The following is a 20,000-nucleotide window of genomic DNA, read 5'->3' on the forward strand; positions in this document are numbered from 1 at the left end:
TTCGCTGGCAATCACAGCACTACTGTTACCGGCCGCCGCCGGCGGCGCGCGGCGGCGCGGCCGCGGATCGGGAAGTTGAAAGGCGGGTACTAGTAGTATTTGATGAAGAAGAGGCACTGAATTGAACTCTACAGAGCGTTCAGTTGAGAAGAGGGGAATGCCCGTTTGTACGTTTCGAGAGTAGACGCGCACGCAGCAGGGAAGGGGCTGGGCAAGGTTGTGCAGTGCTTTTCCATTATGGGGTTGGTTGTGCGTACGTGCGACGCGACGGTCGCGTCGGTTACTGTCCCAGATTCGAATAACACGGCTGGCTAGACTGGTGGTGGTGTGGGTATGCGGTAAGATGAGCGAGCTGGCAGCAATATTTTTCTCCAAGCTCTGTGCTGCCTAACTGCGACCAGCCCCAACGTGCAGCGTTGGGGCTGCGCCGTTTTCGCATTCAGATCTCAATGTTGTACAAAACGGGTGCCGTTGCGGCGCTATATTTCCTTAATTTTTCAACAAAAACTACTAGGAATACTTACATGGGTCGATTAAACCTAAATGATTCAAATCGGCGACTTTTTGATGCATTTCGTTGCTTATGATGCAGAAAATGTTGTCTTATAAGGCGAATTGTCTTCAGCTCGCCGATGCTCACTAACGTTGCATGCTAGCCTTTGGCAAGGCCCTCTCGCTGTAACGGACGAGCGAACGGACGAGCGAAGCGAGTCGCGCTACCTTACTCGGCTGGGCTCTCTATACCACGCAGCGAGAGGGCCTTGACAAAAGGCTACGTATTACTCGCTACATATGCGCAGATGCTTACTAATGGATATACACGTTCAAAATGGTAGCACGGCTCTCCCACTAGGGCAGGCCGCTTACTCCTAAAAAATGTGGAAAATTTTGCAGTTTCCAGATAAATTCGTGAAAAGAACCAAGGCAATGGGGTAATGTGTATTTCATTTTTTATTGTCACTGTGTTTATGATAGAAATTTACCCATGATTTACTCGTGAAGTCGCCGTATGTGGCAATAGGGAGTTGTTCGTGGTTCTCACTTTAGCGAAACTGCGAGGTAGCCGCCAGGACCCCGCCGCATAGCGGCGCGGTCTCCGGGGCTATGTGCTGCCTAACTTAGTAATGCCAATCTAGCCTACTCAGCCACTGATTTGAGCGTAGAATCAGTGCAGGCGTTGCCACCAGTAAAAAGGTTTACCGTACTTAGTTTTGTCATGAAGATCTTGCTTGAGTTTTATGCCGAAGGTACCGGTACCCAGACTCCCAATTTTTTGTCGGTGAGTGAGCAACATTTTATTTCTAGAATCTAAATTACACAGGCAGGTCAACCCCTTCACACAGCATGAACTGTGCAATGTGTGACTGTGTGTGAAGGAGCCCCCGGGCCGGGTTTTAGGGTTCATACAGTAGACAGAAAACTTACACTTCAATTTACAATACTAGTAGTACTTTTGCCCTCGACCAATGAAATTGAGAATATGCAAGGATTTCAGTAGCTTGTAACAGTAACAGTTTGTCAGAAAAACATCAGACCAAAATGCTTCATGAAATGCCCCCGACCAGGGCTGGCTGCTGACTGTATTTACCCCGATACAATACGCATGCAGGGTGTTGCTTGCCTTTAAACTCCAGGGCGTTCCTCTGTCTACACTGTTTAATACTTCTTACCATGCTTTATTCAACAGCAGTAAAATGTAACAATAACGCTAAAAAGTAGTCTATATATTTTTACATTGTACTGTGCTGTTTGCGTGGCATGATGGTGGTGCCAGGATTTCTGGATGGTTCATTTTTAAAGATGCAAGACCACTGGCATCATTCTTACTTGAAAGAACTGACAAGTCTACTGAATGCCAAATCATACACTACAGTGATACTCAATTTGGAAATGTGTCAGACCCAAAGATTCTGTGTTGATGTTGATAGTATTGCATTTCTACCTCTGTTCTGTAGGATCGCCTTGCCAGGATACCTGCATGCATCAATTGAAGACACGTTCCAAGATCCCTACATCAAATGATCGATGCTAATGAAGCTGTACGTGTACAGAGTTCAGAGTATTCATCACTACATCCAGGGTTCTTGCGGGACATGCTGAATACATATTAGGAGAATATGGATATGGGCGACCACTCTCGTCCCACCCAGGATGGATGTGGGCAAGGAGCACAGAATCTGGAGTTGACATCACAGCATGAGTCACAGCCTGTCAAAAAGAGACGCATTCAAATGAATGATGCTCAGTGCCTCAGCCACGCAATGACATCAGATGGGGCAAAGCCTCTCACACACCCAAGCACGCAGACACTGACCAAGAAGCCAAAATGGGATGTCAACAGGGGACTTTACCCTAGACAGAGGAGTTGGCCCAGTGCATCACCAAAATGCCCTCCCCATATTCCTGGTGTTCAGTCAGTTGGTAAGACACAGAACTTTACAGATTCAAGCCTCAGTTCCAAGTATTATCCTAGTGGGACTTCTGCTTCACCAAGGAAACAAACTCCCAGCAGTTCACAGAAGATTCCTAGTGCCAAAAGTGCCACTGCTACATCATCAAATGCTTCACCTATGAAGCAAACTAGTCTCCACAACTTTTTCTCAGTATCACCAAAAAAGAGTGCTGCATCTTCAAGGAACTTAATGACCAAAGATCAGCCCAGTTGCTCTTCTAGTGTGATCGAAGACTTTGAAAATGACAATTCTCTCACTACTGATGATTTTGATGTCATAATGAATAAAGCTGAGAGTCCCAAGAAAAAAACTCAGTCCCTCAAGCAAGAGAAACTTGGAGCCCCACACCATTCCACATCGTGTGCAAATGAGCAGAAACGGTCAAACGGTCTTGAGGAATTTGAACAAGATGATTCCATCACGGCTGATGACTTTGATGCGGTCTTGTTTCTGTCACAAAGTCCTGCCAAGGAGACAAATGCTTCTCGGCAGACACATGACTCGGATGAAGTTGTGTTTGTGTCAGAAAGTCCTGCCAAGTCGGCTACTGGATTTCAGCAGAAAACTTCCAACCCATCTCTGGATGGACCAGGTCCATCCCAGGGGCCTTGTACCTTTGGTCTGCTTGGAGAGGGCTTCCAGACACCTGACATGGACTCTGCAGAGGATGGAAGTTCCAGGGAGTACTTTGGAATCCTCCCTGATGAGGTGGTTGAGAATATCCTTGGCCAGCTACCAATCCTGGACATATATCTGACTGCATCCAATGTCTGTAAGAGATGGAATGCCATCATATCAAGACCACACGTAAGGCTGCTATCACCAAATTTATTACCCTTCTCCCCACCCCACCCCCTTTTGCTGATAAAAAGATTACTAAGTTAAGGCTCTGATGGAGTTACAGTTTGGGTTATGGAAACATTTACTGGAGGAAGTAGAACTATGAATATTTAGTCAAAAATGTTATGTCTTGCAGGGCAGATATAATTGCTGATCTGTGCTTATTTTTTGCATTAATATTATTGTATCAGTGTACCCAGATATGGCAGAAATGGTGGCTTGATTGCTACAGGTATGACAGGGTATGAACTTGAAGGGAACCTTGCTTTTGTAGCGGCAAAAAACCCCAACAACAACAAAACATGAAAAAAATTCAATAAATTTCAAATCAAACATGCAAATGACATTTATGATACAAATTTTTGATATCTAAATGCATATCACACAAGGCATTAGTAAGTATTGTTCACTTGGTAGTTTGAAACTCGTGAACAGTTGGAAACGCATGAGGCAAATCTGAGTGTGTTTTGGCTCTACACTATGCAACTATAATAATTGCAACCAGACTGCAAATTTACTTTTCAATGGTAAACTGTAAGTGACAGAATGTAAGCTGCATGATGAAACATTAATAGTTACTTGCTCCTGTTTCAGTTTGTTCAGTGGAAGAAGCAATACTATCAGCTGAAATTGCTGCAAGGTAGGGATCAAATGAATGCTGTGCAGAAGCCTTTAGAAGAGTCTGGAGAGCTTACGAAGCGGAACTGCCTTGTGCAACTCATCAAGTGAGTACCCGAGTCAAGTTGCAGCAAATGTGAACAATATGTCAAATTTCCACATCAATATTTGTGCATCTGTGTCTTATTATTTGACTGTGTTGGTCTTGTTGTAAATGTTTCCTCATGTTTACTGATGAAGCATTGGATTTTTCTGAGGCATAAAACTAAAGACTTGTGTGTCAATGTATTGTACCCTCCTGTTGAGATTTCTCTTACCTGTTCCAGTATACAGTCAACCTTGCTTAAGTCGACCTCACATAAGTTGAATAATCACCAAAGTCAAAGGTCTTTTCAAGTCCTCTGTATATTTTATTGATTTTAATCCCTCATAAGTTGAATTTTCTCTGAGTCGAAGCTATTTCTTCAGTCCAAATAGATTTGACTTAGGCAAGGTTGACTGTACATGCATTTTACATCCACTAACTTCTATGTAAGTTTTAGAAATCACATGCTACTGAAGTACAAATGAATTGAGACCTGAGTTAATGCATATTATTTACGGAAGTATATTATCTACCAATGTGGATAATTTTTTTTTTCTTTCTAATTTCCTTGTATGAATTTGCTCAACAGATACATGGGAACTGTCAGAGTCCATTCTGTGGGAGCCACTGAGTGTCTCAAATATCACCGAAGGTTCCGTGCAGCTTGTCAGGTGTTGAAGGCAAGGGCTCCAGAAGTCTTCTCCAATCAGGTATATATTCCTAGGATTCTATCCAATATTACAGTTGGAAAAAAAAAGAGAGAAAATCTTTCACTGTGGTGTTGTATAACTCTTCAGACTGTCATAGTACTTGTTTTGGGTATCTTAATGCTCTGAGGATCATCATCTTGAAATGACATTATTATTACCATACACAAGTCGCCAATGGTAACTGAAAGAGTTAAACCCGTGCAACACACTGTGGTGCACAATTTTCTGATGTGCAGTACTCCTCTCAGAAAGTAGTGTAAATGTGGAATATTTTGTTGTTAGAAAACCGTTAACGGTGTTTAAACCACTGATGGGGCTACCCTGGGTAAAGAAAACTGAATAAATAAATAAATAAATAAATAAAACCCTCGCCATGAAATAATAGCAGGGCATAAACAGGTACAGTTTTACATTGGTATGTGCTGAATGACATTATATGTGGACATTTGCACGCATGTTATTTGCTACATCTCGACACCTTTGTTCAGACAATTTGAATTTTAAACCTGCAAAATTGGTCTTGGCTAGGCACAAAACCTTTCAATTTTCAGTTTTCAAATTTAAAAAAAAATCATGACACTACACAAATTATATTCTTCTGTTTGTTTAGTGTGCATCAGCGAAATTCTGAGAGCGCTTTTGAAAAATAGGGAATTACAACAGAACAAATGCGATAATGCCAGTTGGTAAATGCTTCATGTAACTTAATCTTTTTTAGCTGGCTAAGTAAGATGAGTAAGTAGTACACTGTGAAAGTGAAAAAAAAAAGGCTTATCTCTAGTTTGGTGTACCATACATTTGTGTAATGGTGTACTATAGACAATTTTGGTTTGACAAGAGCCCCTGTAAATGGAAGTCAATAATGTTGATGCTCTGTTTGTTATTCCAGGAGCCCCACTCATGGTCGCTGGTGGCAGCTATGGTTGTCCTGTCTGAGACGGCTCAGGAAGTCTGCCAGATTCTCCGCAACCTTCTCCTCACAAAGGAGCCAGTTCAGCGACTTGACCTATCTGAGTGCTTGTACTGCATCGCAGCAGCACTGTTTCTTTTCCAGCAGAAATTCAACATCAACAGAGGGTGAGAGATTAAATGTGTACCAATTGTCATTTTTGAAATCCTTTGTGTCTATCAACTCACTTCTGGTGCAGAATTACGGGTTCCAAACAACTTTCAGGAAGTTTTAGGCAGTTGGTTAACACAAAATTGTTTTGATTAGGGGATTAGAAATGCAAAAAAAAAAAAGTGCTATTGCAAACTCATCTGAGCCAAAAACGCGTTTCTGTAGAGTTGATAAACACAAAGTCGTTTTGAAACACATAGCTCAGACCTTCCCACGCCAACCACTGCCAACTCCACATCTCTGCTTCTTGGGTCAAACTGCGCAGTGGAGCTGCGCAGTGACAAGTCCTCCCAATTGACTCATGACAGAGTTGATAAACACAGCAACTCAAGAAAGGCTATCCAAAATCCATTTGCAAAATGCAATTTGATAGTGGGTATTGAAATGCAGTTTATTACAACATGGGAAAGTTGATAAATAACCAAACTAGAGCTATCCTAACATTGGGACAGACCTAGCCCTGAAGGGGAATTTTATGCCTCTCTAGTCAGTCAGTGAAACATTACCCAAGTTGAAAAGACTTCATCTCCGTCAGTATCAGGATAAATGTATTGCTTGATGTATGGACTTATCTTGGCTGCTATCTGTTCAGCAGACCTGCACTCTTCAGGAATACATGTACTGTAAAAGTGGACACTTTTGCTGTGTGGAAATTTATGCACACTTTGCACAACCAGAAACTAGTGCAAAAATAGAACTACGATATTTCTGCTTGTTATATGTCCACACTATGTAATGCTTAGATTCCGGGAAATTAAAACGTGGAATTCGTCTTACTTCGCTGAGCGAAGAAAAAAATCAAACGATCCTCTTTTACATTACTGCATTTGGGCTTGTGATATGTCCACACTATACCCAAAACATCAAACAATATTTCTAAAACCTGAGAAACTATCAGTGCATGATATTCCACAGACAATTGATTTACAGTTCTGTGGTAATGACTTTCATTCAATACAAATTTGTATGTATTGAATGTTTGTAAGTTCATACAGTGCACTCCCGTTACAACGAACACGGTTATAACGAAATTTCGTTATAACGAAGTCAATCGTCTGGTCCCAAAATTATCACCATTAAAGTCTATGCTACAAAATTCGCCTATAACGAACACGGTTATAGCGAAATTTCCGTTATAACGAAGTCTTTTCCGAGCGCCACAGACAAAGAAAAACAAAAGAAATGTGCTCCGTTATAACGAAATGCGAATTGTTTTCGAAAATATGTAGCGGAACAAGCATTTATAGCGTCTCTGTATGGGTGAACGCTTCACACCACTGTGTGTTCGCTCCTTGTGTCACGCACAGTTTCTGAGGGGAACTTGCGTTTATTATTGTAATACAGTTATCCCATCACATTTCACATAGCTTTCCAGTGTATGATGAGTATTCAGCAAACAGAATATGTTATAGGACGTGGTTTCCTTGTTTTCGTTATATTGTATTTGTTCGGTTATAACGAAATTTCGTTATAACGAAAGAAAACTACCGGTCCCGAGCATTTCGTTATAACGGGAGTGCACTGTATAAGTTTGTACATAATTGTACCGAATGTGTGTCCTTATGTATGAATGTGTATGCATGTATACTGTATATGTGTTTATAGAATAAACACCCATGTAAACATACATGATTATGTAGATATATTCGTAACCAATGAAGTTTTGTGTCCCATGGTCACTCACATTGGTCAGTCACCATGTCACTCTGATCTCCTCAGCCCACACTACCGGGTCTTCTACGCACTGCACAAACTAGAGAGCAGTGGTCCTGGTGACAATGATGAGCTCTCGGACACTGCCAAACAGAGCTCTTCTGGTCAGCAGTCTTTGCTAAGATACGGGTAAGGATCGCAAAATGGTCACCTCTTTTTAGGTGATGATGTAGTAGCCTTTCTAGTCTCCCATTGGCCTGTACATAGCAAAAATACTAGTAATCATGCAAATCATTCTGCCAATGATAACCCAAATTTGCAAATGGCTTCCCTTTAATGGTCTCTCATGTTTTGTCATTACAGTTCATAAATTATTTGATGTCAAGCATATTTCATCCAAATCACAAGATGTAATTCAGTGGAAATGCATTTGCACAATATTAGGAGAGTGTTCTGAGGCATTTATTTTTTGTTTGTGTAATTGTGACTACTATTAAAGTTTTATAGATATTTTGTGTACATACAATTTGTTTCTTCTCCTTTCTTTATTGAGAAGACAGTATTTCATTGATGATGGATATGGCAGTTATTGGTCAGTTTTGATGCAAAAGAGTTGACATAGTGGTTTGGCTTTCATCTCCTTGTTTATTCAGGCAGCGGAAAGGAATCGATCTCACCCCAGAGCAGATGCGTATCATCAACCACAACCTCCAGCCCACAGACTGCATCAAGATCATAGCCTTTGCCGGTAAGAGATGCCACACGTTTGAGAGTTTGTATTGATGTTGGACTCTCAGTCAGAGGGATTATAGGTAGATATGCCACATCATCTTTCAGTGAGGTAAATTATCCACACTGGTGCTCTGTACAAGTAGAATCATTAAACATGTCCACAATTTTGAGAGATATATATGACAGAAGGGATACTTTGGCAAGATGTGCTTCTTTTTTTTTTCCATGACTCTTTTGAAAGAAGTCTGGGATGCCCATTATTCCATCAAAAAAAAAAAAAGAAGAAAAAAAGCCAGATTAAAAATCCAGTGATGCTGTAGTCATGACTTCCTATTAGGAGTCTTGTGTCATCATCCTCTACTAACAAGAATAGCAGGATTATGCAGTCTTTATTTTTCCGACCATAAATCAGGTAGAGGAAAGACCAAGGTAGAGAAATGCATGCTGTGTCAAACCCATTTAGCTTCCAGATGGATAGTGAAAAGGGATTTTGTCTCATCTTCTGAAAGGAACATCAGGGGGATTTTGATGTTTATTTCCCTGTCTTCCATCTCTTCCATCTAGGAACAGGAAAGACGACCACGTTGATTCGCTTTGCTCAGCTCAGGCCCCATCTCAACTTTCTCTACATTGCTTTTAACAAGTAAGGCTGGAAACTTCGATGACTTTCATATTTTGAAAGAAATTATGATTATTTGAATCATTATTATGTAAATGTGTTGATAAGTTCCAAGTGTTCATGCACATAAACAATATGATAAAAATCACTTGATTAAGAAAACATGATTTAAAAGATGTTTCAGTGGAAATGAGATTTCATCCATTCATTTATTTTTCCATTTCCAGCAGAAACATTTTTTTTTTTTTTTTCAAACCAAAGTTGAATGCATAAATTACTTAACAATTATCAATAAGAGAAGTTTATAATTTTGCAAAATGTCAGATCTTTGTCAATGTATCACATTCTGATCATGTATTCTGCAGCTGTATTAAGGAATATTTCCTCCAGGATCATCAGTAGAAATTGATCACTTTTAGTCTTACATGGCCATTTAATGGGGTCGTGAGAATGTAGGCACTCATCTTCGAGTCTTATCTTGTAATGAAGTGCCCATGAACCAATAAAGCGTGACAGAAAAATGATGCAAGTACAGAAACAATCTGAGACCACTATAACTATGATATCTCTCACTTTATCAGAAAGCTTTCCATATACTCATAGGAATGAAGTCATACCAACCTACAAATCAAAATTTAAAAGCACCAGTATTCTTCTCAGAAGTGCAACTAGAATCTGGTTCATTACCCAAAGGGATGTCTGACATACATTCCACATTCTGACATGAATGCTAAATTGATGATATCACTGTGATGCTGTATGCAAAACTTGCCTTACATACAAGAAGTGGGTGTAGCTTGAAACTGTTAGTGAGCTTGCTTGAATACAGGAATGCCAGGTCAGCAGTTAAGCAGTTATACCCATGTGCACAAAACTAAAAGAAGTGCTAAGAGAAAGGAACAATTTTAGTTTGTGCCCTTTGTGCTTTTATTCTCAAGTACTTAAAGATGTTCCTGAATGGAATCAGATCATGAAGGCTAAACAGAGTGATTTGCCAGATGAAGTCAAGATACATAATTATTATTTTTTTTTTGGTATCTTTTGATATGTGAAGGTCTGTGCAGGAAGAAGCACGTAAGAAATTTCCACGTAATGTTGAGAGTCGAACGCTCCACTCGTTGGCCTACAAAGCAGTCGGGTTCAAGTAAGTATGAATGTACAGAGTGAGTCAGAAAAAGTGTCCCATCCAAATTTGAAGATGTCTTGTTTGAAGTATGAAAATTTAATCATGGATTTCATGATATGTCTTGGTAGAGTTTTCCTCCCAGCATTTCTTGCACCCTTTTCAATTAGATCTTTGCTGCATGGATGACTGAATAACAGTTTTGCTGTATAATCTCTGTATATCTGTGTAATTCGACTTTTAGTTGCCGACTCAGATTTTATTTGAATAAAGACCTTTTAATCAATCAATCAATCAATCAGACAATCTTTAGAAGACTGCAAAATCTCACTTGTGCCAAGTGGCTGGATGAAGATTACAACAAATTTTGAAAGAATATATTATTCATGTTCACACAGTTCTAATTGATGTTTTGATACCTTTGCTATTCGTATGCACTCAGATAATAGCATGCAATCTCAAATCAAGAAAGTATTCAGTGTTGAATGTTCCATTATTTAAACATTCAAACCTGCTCTAGTGACCCCCTTCCTATAATGATCACCTGCCCACAGTGACCACATGGAAGTCCTAAGCTGAGAATATGCGTAGTTTAGATCTGTTTACAGTGACCACCTTCCTAACTTGACCAGTGAACAGAGTTGATATTCACTGGACAACTGACAACTGCACAATGACCTTCCAGCAGTGCACAGCTTGCTATAGCTATATTAGCTGCTGCATCAAACAAATGCCATTGAAACTTCTCTGTGGTTTGGCAAGTAATGATCATTAGAAGGGGAAGGGTGATTACTGTAAATGCAGAAATTGTCACATTTTTGTTCATTTTCGTGTATTTCTCACTACTTTTGGCTGGCACGAATTTTAAAACTCGTGAAAATATTTTCAGCAGTTTCTCTGCACGTTTTGAATGGGTTGACAATTATGAAGTGTGAATTCAAGAACCTGTGAATGTGTTTTGAGATGCTCATTGTGAAAAATTACTTTTGTTAAAATATGGACGTTTACAGTAGCTAACAAAAATGATGTTATGTATTAGTATAAGTGTATATGTTGTGGATTTAAATAAAATATAGTGTCTTGGTGTACATGTATAATTCATTTTGGACATTGAAAATATCTATTACGATGGCTGCTACATTGAACCTATCTACAACTACCATCTTTATGTAATGACCATGTTTCTTGTTTACCCTGATTGGTCATTGTAGCCTGGTTTGAGTGTATATAATAGAATATAAGAGGACAGCCATGTTGGAAATGGAAACAAATAGTGTTCATCATTAATGTTGTGTGTAAGGTACAGTGGACTCCCGATATAACAAACTCCTGGGGACCAGCAATTTTCTTTTGTTATGTAGAAATTTCATTATAACCGAAAAAAATAAACAATAAAAAAGAACATAGAACGGATAATGTTGCAGCCTGAATATTTACTTCATCGTAACCAAAATTTCATTATAACCTTGTTCGTTATCGCAGGAGTGCACTGTATAGAAAAGTACCAAAGTTTGCTATAGGAGAATTGAGAAGAATGACAAGCATATTAAGCAATTGCCTTATATGTTACAGGATAACCCTAGATGTATGAATTCTTGCTTTGATTATCAGATATCGCGCCAAGATGGGCAGTGCTCTGAAGCCATACTTCATAATGTCTGTGCTTCCGAAAACGGATGAGAAAAAAATCCACCACATGACGCTGGCAAAGCATGTCTGCACGACCATCAACAACTTTCTTGCATCAGCGGATGGCTTTATCTCCACAGCCCACGTCCCACAGATAGATAACACCTCTCGCAAGGCAATTGAGCATGACGTCAGAATGGTAGGAAACAGCTGTTGGTAACTAGAATGGTTGCAGCAGGAGTGTTGATTGTGTTAGTAATTGTGGTGGTATAGGTAATAGTAGTAGTAGTAGTAGTAGTAGTAGTAGTAGTAGTAGTAGTAGTAGTAGTAGTGGTGGTGGTGGTGTTAGTTAGTAGTAGTGGTGGTGGTGGTGTTAGTAGTAGTGGTGGTGGTGGTGTTAGTAGTAGTGGTGGTGGTGGTGTTAGTAGTAGTAGACGTAGTAGTAGCAGCAGAAGTAATAGTAGTAAAGCAGTAGTAATGATTGTTCTAGTAGTTTTAGTATTTGTTGATCTTTTGTTATTATTGTTGTTGCTGCTGCTACTGTTGTTGATGTTATTCATTGGTCACTGTAGAGCAGCAACATATTTGCAACACCTCTGTGGATGGCATACCACTCAGTTGGCAAAGTCTCTCTTTCTCTCTCTTCGGTCCATCAGATCATTGCCAGTGCAGCAGAGAAAGTGTTCGACGCCCTCTGTGACCTGCGGAATATCGAAACCAGGATCACCCATGACAGTGAGTCACCGACTTCCTTGAAATTTTGAGTACCTTTAGTTTCCCTGAAATCAGAACGATTGATGTATCCTGTCACTTGTAAGAATTTATAGTTGCAGCCATTTAAAGGAAGCTTATGTTTGGTAACTGCTCCATGTAGTCTGTGAACAAGACTACCAGCTATCACCTCACACTCATCGCCAGAGAAATGGCATCTTAGATGTACTGTACATATCCAGCGCGCAACATTAGTGGTGATCTGCTGGCCTTGGGCCACTAAAGATTGATGTCAGACCTCCAAATTTCCCAAACAGGCTGTCTTTTGGTGGCCCAATTGGGCACATAAGAACAGATGGATTGTTATATGTATCTTTTCATATACTACATTTCTTTCTTGGGCCACCAAAACTTCAGATATAAAGATTTTAGTGGCACAAAGAGGCCACCAAAGAAAAGAAGTAACTGTTTAGATGTAACATATTCATACTGTTTTCTCCAATCCCACACAAAATTTGCATGAAAAAAACAAAACAAAACACAAAACATACCCACCTGCCTCCCATGAAATTTTTTTTAACTTGTTTGACTGTCTTTATGCTGCTTTTTCACAATTTAGATGGAAATACATGAGATATACATTACTTTTGCTCTGATAATATTCAGAAAGAGAAAATGTGAGCTGCTTTCATCTTCTAATGAATATAGTTTGTCTATAAAAAGGCTAATTTAAAAATAACAACAACAACAACAACAACAACTCTGTAGTTAGTATCTCTTCCGCATAATCTGTAAACCATGTATCGATTTGCTTGCAGTTTACCTGAAGCTATATGAGATGCAGCATCCAGTCTTGGATGGCTATGACTGTCTTCTCATCGATGAGGCCCAAGATCTTACTCCAGGTGAGAAGTTCACTTCCACTTTGGGACAGTGTTCTGGTCTATCCAATTCAGTTTATAGATCATCCTGACGCTGGGTTAATGTGATTCTTATTCACATATCTTGGTTTATGTCTCATGCAGTGGTGTTGTGTTCTTTTTAGGGTTTATGATGTTATGTTGGTCATTATTTTGGAGTGTACAGGCACTGATAAACAATGTTTCCAGCAAGATAAGTCTGAGCTGCATCCTTCTGCCTGTTATCAGTTTCTCTGATATTGAATGAAAAAGATGATAATGAAAAAAAAGAAAGATTGTTAGAAAATAAAATGTAAATGGTTTAAATAAAGTGCATCCATGCCATCCATTCCAACACAGACTTAGAGGCCAATAGGCAACATCAGACAATTTCTTAAATTGAGCCCCTGCAATGTCCTCTGAAACATGTACATGTGTTAGAACCACCCATACTGTTAATCCTTTAACCCGTTGAGGACGAGTCCCGAGTATACTCGGGCAGGTGTCTATGGGAAATGCGTGTTGTAGCAAAATCAAACCGTCCTCAACGGCTTAAGTAAAAGAATTACACAATATCTGACTTGCCTTTCAGTGGGATACTGACTGAAGCTTACGTTGTTGATAGATTTGTTGACTCCTTTGATGAGTTCATTTTGTACTGTGGTGCAATACCTGTGTGTTGCAGCACCAGTAGTGTAGGTTGGATCCCTACCTGTCTGGTTGTTTCCTTCCACAGCTCAGCAGAGTATTCTCCTCCGCCAGAACTGCGCCAAGATCCTGGTGGGAGACCCGCACCAGCAGATCTACAGCTTCCGCGGTGCCACCAACGCCATGGCACAGGTGACGGCTACCAGAATCTACCGACTCACAGAGGTGACTGTCACTGCCAACGTTGTCATGCCACCAAGCAGAAGTGGAATAGTCTCTCTTCAAAGACACCAATCTTGCTTTTGTTAAATTGTCTTCCTTTAAAGATGGTGACTTAACACTAATAGTTAAACCAGAAACATTTGCACATGAAACTTTTGCAAATTGGAGCTGACAGCCTTTTTTTCTTTTTTTTTTCAGCAGGAAACTTTCCTTAATTGCCACTCACCCTGGCATTTAATGCATTGTGTAGACAAAACCTTTTGCATTAATTTTTCTTGCACGAATCTTGGCCCTTCGCGAAATTGGTGAAAGTTTCAAGCGTGCAAAAATTGCTGGTTTCACAGTATTGCTGTGGTGATCTGGTCTTCTGCCAATAACAATAACGGTAGATAATATATAGTTGTCTTCAAATTTTCACAACATGAGTTATGATAATAGTAATGATATGAATTCATACTGCACCAAATCCACTTTGTAAGAGTGCTCAAAGTGCATGCATTACTATCATTACCCCAGTCTGTGGATACACTAGTTCCCACCAGGACCGACAGTGCTCACTCTCCACTCCCTTGAGAGCATTCCAGCCAGTCGCCATTTTACAGGCATGCACATGCTGATCAACCAACATAAACATTCTCATAATACTGGGTACCCATTTATACTTCTGGGTGGAGAGCAGCAATGTGGACAATGTGCCTTGCTGAAGGGCAAATGTGGCCTTCGTGGGGCTCAAACCCACAAACCCAAACCACGCTTATGTGATTCAGAAACGTGTGCTCTTATCCACATGGCCACAACACCTCCACCTCCATTTCAGCCAGATGCCAAATCAGTTAGGAGCAGTACAAGTCTATCATAGTGACATCCAAGTACATTCATTATAAGGTCCCAAGTTACGTATCTGACCTCTTTCCATGTCCCCTTTATTTATTTATTTTTTATTTTTTATTTTTTGGATAGCCGTTGCTTCTCATGACCTCTTCTTCAATTCCCAATGATGCAGAAGTCTGTTGGTGATTATAGAATTTAAAATGTGCATGAAGAGGTTATGACGTTGATTATCCACATCATGATGTTGAAAATGAATTTGGAGCAAGAATACTTCTTAATAGTGCTGAGGATGGAAAAAAAAGTTTCAGTTTCTTCCTCGTGGAGAATGTATCTTTGTACAACAATGATGCAAGGAGAGTGGAGAGCTTATACATGAACTTCAACACGTATAAAAGAGAAAACATAGCACAGTCTTGTAATGGATAAAATTTGTTTTTCTTCCCCTCCCCCCCCCCCCCCCCCCCCCAGTCATTCCGGTTTGGTCCAGAGATTGCTTATGTTGCCAACTGCCTACTGGAGTCTCTGAAAAATGAGACAAAGAGGACAATAATTGGAACAGGGCCACCAGGTAATCAATTAGCAATCATCAGTAACAACAGTGTCATTTTTTTTTTCTGTGGATCATTGTTGGATCTGCATCAGGTACAGCTTTCTTAAAGTGCCAAAGTAAAGACTTGTTTTAGGAATGAAATGGGAAAGCACGCATTCATTGTAGTGGAGAAGTATTCATATGCGCAAATAAAAGATGATGATAAAAGTGTTCAATATACACTTTTATTGCAATATTATTAGAGGCAGACTAATATTCAGAGGAAGTGCAAAGAGTTGTATGATAATCTTACCAGTCTGTTTTGTTGCAAATTTCAATTCCTTAGTTTTAAAAACTGGAAGAAACACTACATGCATGTTAACAACTGATTTATAGTGCGCACAGCTGAAGTATGCATTGTGATGTCAGAGAGCTTGCAGTTACGCTTTTTCGATATTGTCCCATAGGATAACATGCCGTGTTGTGCTTTTTCGTTGCTTACTTTTTGCAGGGCTCTGCATGTTAGTAAGATAATAAAAGAGTGCATGTATGACTCATTTCAGTGCTTCTGATTAGCTACATTCTTGAACCCATTTTATAGTGCTTTGGTAGTGTAGGCATCCAAATAGATTTAACATGGGCATCTTGTTCATATGCCTGGAAGAGTTTTGGTAGGTAGCCAGCTTGTTCCGAGCACCAAATTGCCAATGATTTTGTATAGTTATATCCTGTTTGCAATGTAGGTTGTGCTGTAATTTCATTTTCTGTCACACAGAAGGTGAAAAATGACAGAGTAGATCAGGAGTAAATTGCCCTTTACAACAATATTTTCTGTCAATGATTTGTAATGGTTTCAGGTCATGTTCTTGGAAAGTCCATTGGCCAAGTGGCAACCATTTGTCGCAGCAATGCCACACTCTTCACCCAGGCGGCTAAAATTGTAACCCAGAATGAGAATGCCAAGATTGAGTTTGCAGGAGTGAGTAACACAGCCATCAACTCATCTCCCTTCCTTTTTTTTTTCTATGGTCACAAATTTCAGGCATCTTATGTTAAAAAAGATTGAATCTAGACTCCTTGTTTTTCTCTAGAAAGACTAGCAAATGATTTCTGTCATGTTTCCACTTTGACGGAAAGTATGTCCGGGTTGAACCCTCAAGATTTTGTTGTCATCTTTTTATTATATTTTATGCCTCCACCACAAATGGTCACTGGAGGCATTGTTTTCGGGTTGTCTGTCCATCCTTCCATCCACCTGTTATTGATCTTGTGGACAAAGTAAATTCTGAACCATTTGAGGCATCCAATTGAAACTTGGCATATATATGTTTGAGTGGATGAAGATTCACATATCAATTTATGGGTGGACTCTCGCAAGTTCAAAGGTCATTCGTCAAAGTCAAATTCTTAAATATCACTGATTCTACCATATCTCTGCAAAGGCTGATGATATTTTCATGAAATTTAGAGTATACGTGCACGTATTGTCAGATAAAATTTGTTTTGTTTTGTTTTTGTTTTTTGTTTTTTGTTTTTTTGGGGGGGAGTTTGGGTCATGCACAGAGGCATACCAGTCGCCATAACAACATTTCTACATTTCCGTTATCATAAATTTTGGGCATTTCATGTTAGAATAAATTGATCCTGGACTCTGTATTTTTTTTTTTGTTTTTATTTATTTATTTATTTTTTTAGAAAGGCTCTTTAGATAGTTTCTGTCATGTTTCTCTGTAGTGCAGTATCAATTCAGTCTGCTCTTTTATGTGATTTTTATTGAGTTTTTTTGTGCAGTGTTTGCTGGATTTTACTCCACTTATGGACAGTCTACTTGAACTTAGAATGAAGCTTTACTGTAACTTTATTTCGGTTGTAGGGTGTCCAGGGGTACCGCTTTGACAGGATTCTTGATATCTACTATCTGTCACTACCACCACATCAAAGAAGTGAGTAAATCTTTCCCCCTCAGATGATGCTTGCTTTCAAAAGCACCTCAAAATGTTTTTGTTTTGTTTTGTTTGTTTTTTTACAATTCATGTTAACCATATATATGTTTTTGATAAGATTCTGTGTAATTTATGTACTTCATGAAACATGCAGTTTAATTCGCCTAAAACGGAGTTGGGAATATTACTCTACATAGGAGTGTGAATATGACGTAAATATTGTGATTTTTTTTTTTTTTTTTTTAAATTAAAAGGCAAGGTCTAACAGGGAAAAAAATCTTCAATGTCAATTGATGAATTTGATGAAGCGCTCTGCATTTCCAAGTTCAGTTGATGAATTGATGAAGCACTCTGAAGTATGTAGCAAATTTCACACAAATTTAGAAATGCTGGACTGAAATAATGATAAATAAGGTGTATATGTATTGGAGAGCCGTTACATACATATATTCTACTGCACTACAATAGGAGACTCCTGTCTGCTTTATTTTTTTTTCTTTTAGATTTTATATATATACCCTAACAAATTAAGATTTAAAGAAAAAAAAATCACTGAAATTTATACATTGATTAAATAAAAAGCAAATATATTTGAGTTGGAAGATCGAGGATGCTTAGCAGAATGTTCCAATCTTAATGATTTTTTTTTTTTTGGGGGGGGGGGGTTGATGAAAATTGCCAGTGGAAATATTCACTGTGTAACTGAGTATAATTTAATGCAGATAGTCATAATCATGCCATACTGTATGTAGTCAACACTGATTATGAAGAGACTTTGTTAGGCTCCTATGAGTATGCAATGCAGAATCAGCATGAGGGTTTCTTCAATTTTATGATCAGAGAACTACAAGATGAAGGACAAATTTGTGAGTCGTTTCAAGTCGCTGGCAGCCCTGGATAACTACGCCAAGAGCACGGAGGATGCTGATCTTCAATCGGCCATCAAGATTGTCCTCCTCTACAACAACCGCATCCCAAATCTTGTGGAGAAGATCAAGAAAAGTGTGGTCCGCTCGAATGGAGGTAAACCAATTGAAAGCCGTGACAGGGGATGTCAAATTTCTGTCATTTTAAAGCTAACAAATGTTTATTTTATCGTTGATTATGAATGATGTAATTTCTTTTGGTCTGATGGAAGGATTGATTAACTAATTGATCGAATGACTGATTAACCAGTTGTTTGACTGACATGAAAGCTATACATAGAATGATGTTAAAAAAATATATAGAAAATTCAATATATTTTCACTTTTAGAAGAGTATTAGAAGAGTGCTTGATAGCCTCTTTCAGAAGGCAGGGGAAATAATATTACCCTTAACATATATCAGTACAAGTCAAGGAAATGTGTACTTTTGTTACAAAGAAATACAATTTGGAATTCTCTTTATATTTTTCATATTCTTCTACTCATGTGACATCATAAACCTTTTGTATTCTTCTCTTCTTATCCAGCAGTTACTGCCCAAAAACTTTTGAAATTCATAACTTTTGAATGGATTGTCCGATTTTCCTCAAACTTTCACTGATGTGTGCAATTGATATTGCTGCTTTCACTCAATTCACAAGTATAGTAAGGTAAACTTGATATATGAAAAGAAAATAGACAAAAATTAGGCATGATTTCATCATATTGCTTCTGACATGGGCATGAGTTTAATATTGCTTCCTTTAAGCCTTATCTATGGAGCCTTTGGATTTCAGAGTGGTGAGGTTGACTATTCAGGTAAATGCATTTTGTTTTGTGCCACAGCAATGCTACTGTCCACAGCACACAAATCAAAGGGTCTGGAGTTTGACACTGTTCAGCTGACAGATGACTATGCTGACAGTCTTGTGGGCTTACTACGTGAGTGAGAAGAGTGCCGTCTTAACTTTTGTCTTATATCAAGCAAACAGACTACACCCCAAGCATAAATTGATGATTACAGTGGAAGAGATCTGTTGCGACAAAAAACCTGATATAACAAACTAATTTCGCCTGTCCTAATTAATTTATTTCCTTTGTTTTGTATTGTTTATTGACTACTGATATAACAAAATGTCTGACATAAAGAACAAATCGTCATGGTCCCAAGGATTTCATTATACCAAGTTTCAACTGTAATTATATCTCTGATTACAATGAGATGATAAATAATGTGAAATTGTAATACTGTAAAAGTGGATATTTTTGCAATGTGAACTTTTTCTTGTATTTCATGCAGCATTGAATTATGACAAAAATAAAAGCACACAAATTATTTTGCCTAATGGAAAACTACTCTCTGTTTTGAGTCCGTTGAATTAAAAGCATACAAAATTATGTCACTTGCCTGAGCAAAAAAAAAAAAAATACAAGAACATTTCCAGTAACAATATACTATGGTAAATGTTGAATATCAATGTTTAACATAAGTTGAAAGTGTTGTAGATTTCGTATTGAAATACTAATTGCTTGAAGTGGAAATCGCTCACTTTTATTTTCATTAATTTTATTTTCATTAATGAAGATTTACAAAGTATTTCGTCATGGCTCACGCATAACAAATTGATTCTGAATGCGGCAAAGTCTGAATATATGCTTATTGGTTCCCAAAGACGATTGACTAGATTTAATGATGATTTGATTAAACTTGCTATAGGTGAGGAAATTTT

At 38.7% G+C, this 20,000-nt stretch overlaps 1 protein-coding gene across 1 annotated transcript; it reads left to right on the plus strand.

Moving 5' to 3' along the window:
- The first annotated feature begins 2,117 nt into the window (after positions 1-2,117).
- LOC140242883 (F-box DNA helicase 1-like) lies at positions 2,118-19,220 on the plus strand. Its single transcript, XM_072322634.1, has 15 exons — positions 2,118-3,260; positions 5,596-5,783; positions 7,546-7,668; positions 8,133-8,227; positions 8,776-8,854; positions 9,885-9,974; positions 11,565-11,781; positions 12,239-12,317; positions 13,112-13,198; positions 13,929-14,065; positions 15,362-15,461; positions 16,280-16,401; positions 17,296-17,365; positions 18,206-18,388; positions 19,117-19,220. The coding sequence occupies exons 1-15, from the start codon at positions 2,118-2,120 to the stop codon at positions 19,218-19,220; spliced, it is 2,817 nt and encodes a 938-aa protein (XP_072178735.1).
- The last annotated feature ends 780 nt before the right edge of the window (positions 19,221-20,000 follow it).

The sequence above is a fragment of the Diadema setosum genome, chromosome 2 (assembly GCF_964275005.1).
Source record: "Diadema setosum chromosome 2, eeDiaSeto1, whole genome shotgun sequence".
NCBI classification, from domain to species: domain Eukaryota; kingdom Metazoa; phylum Echinodermata; class Echinoidea; order Diadematoida; family Diadematidae; genus Diadema; species Diadema setosum.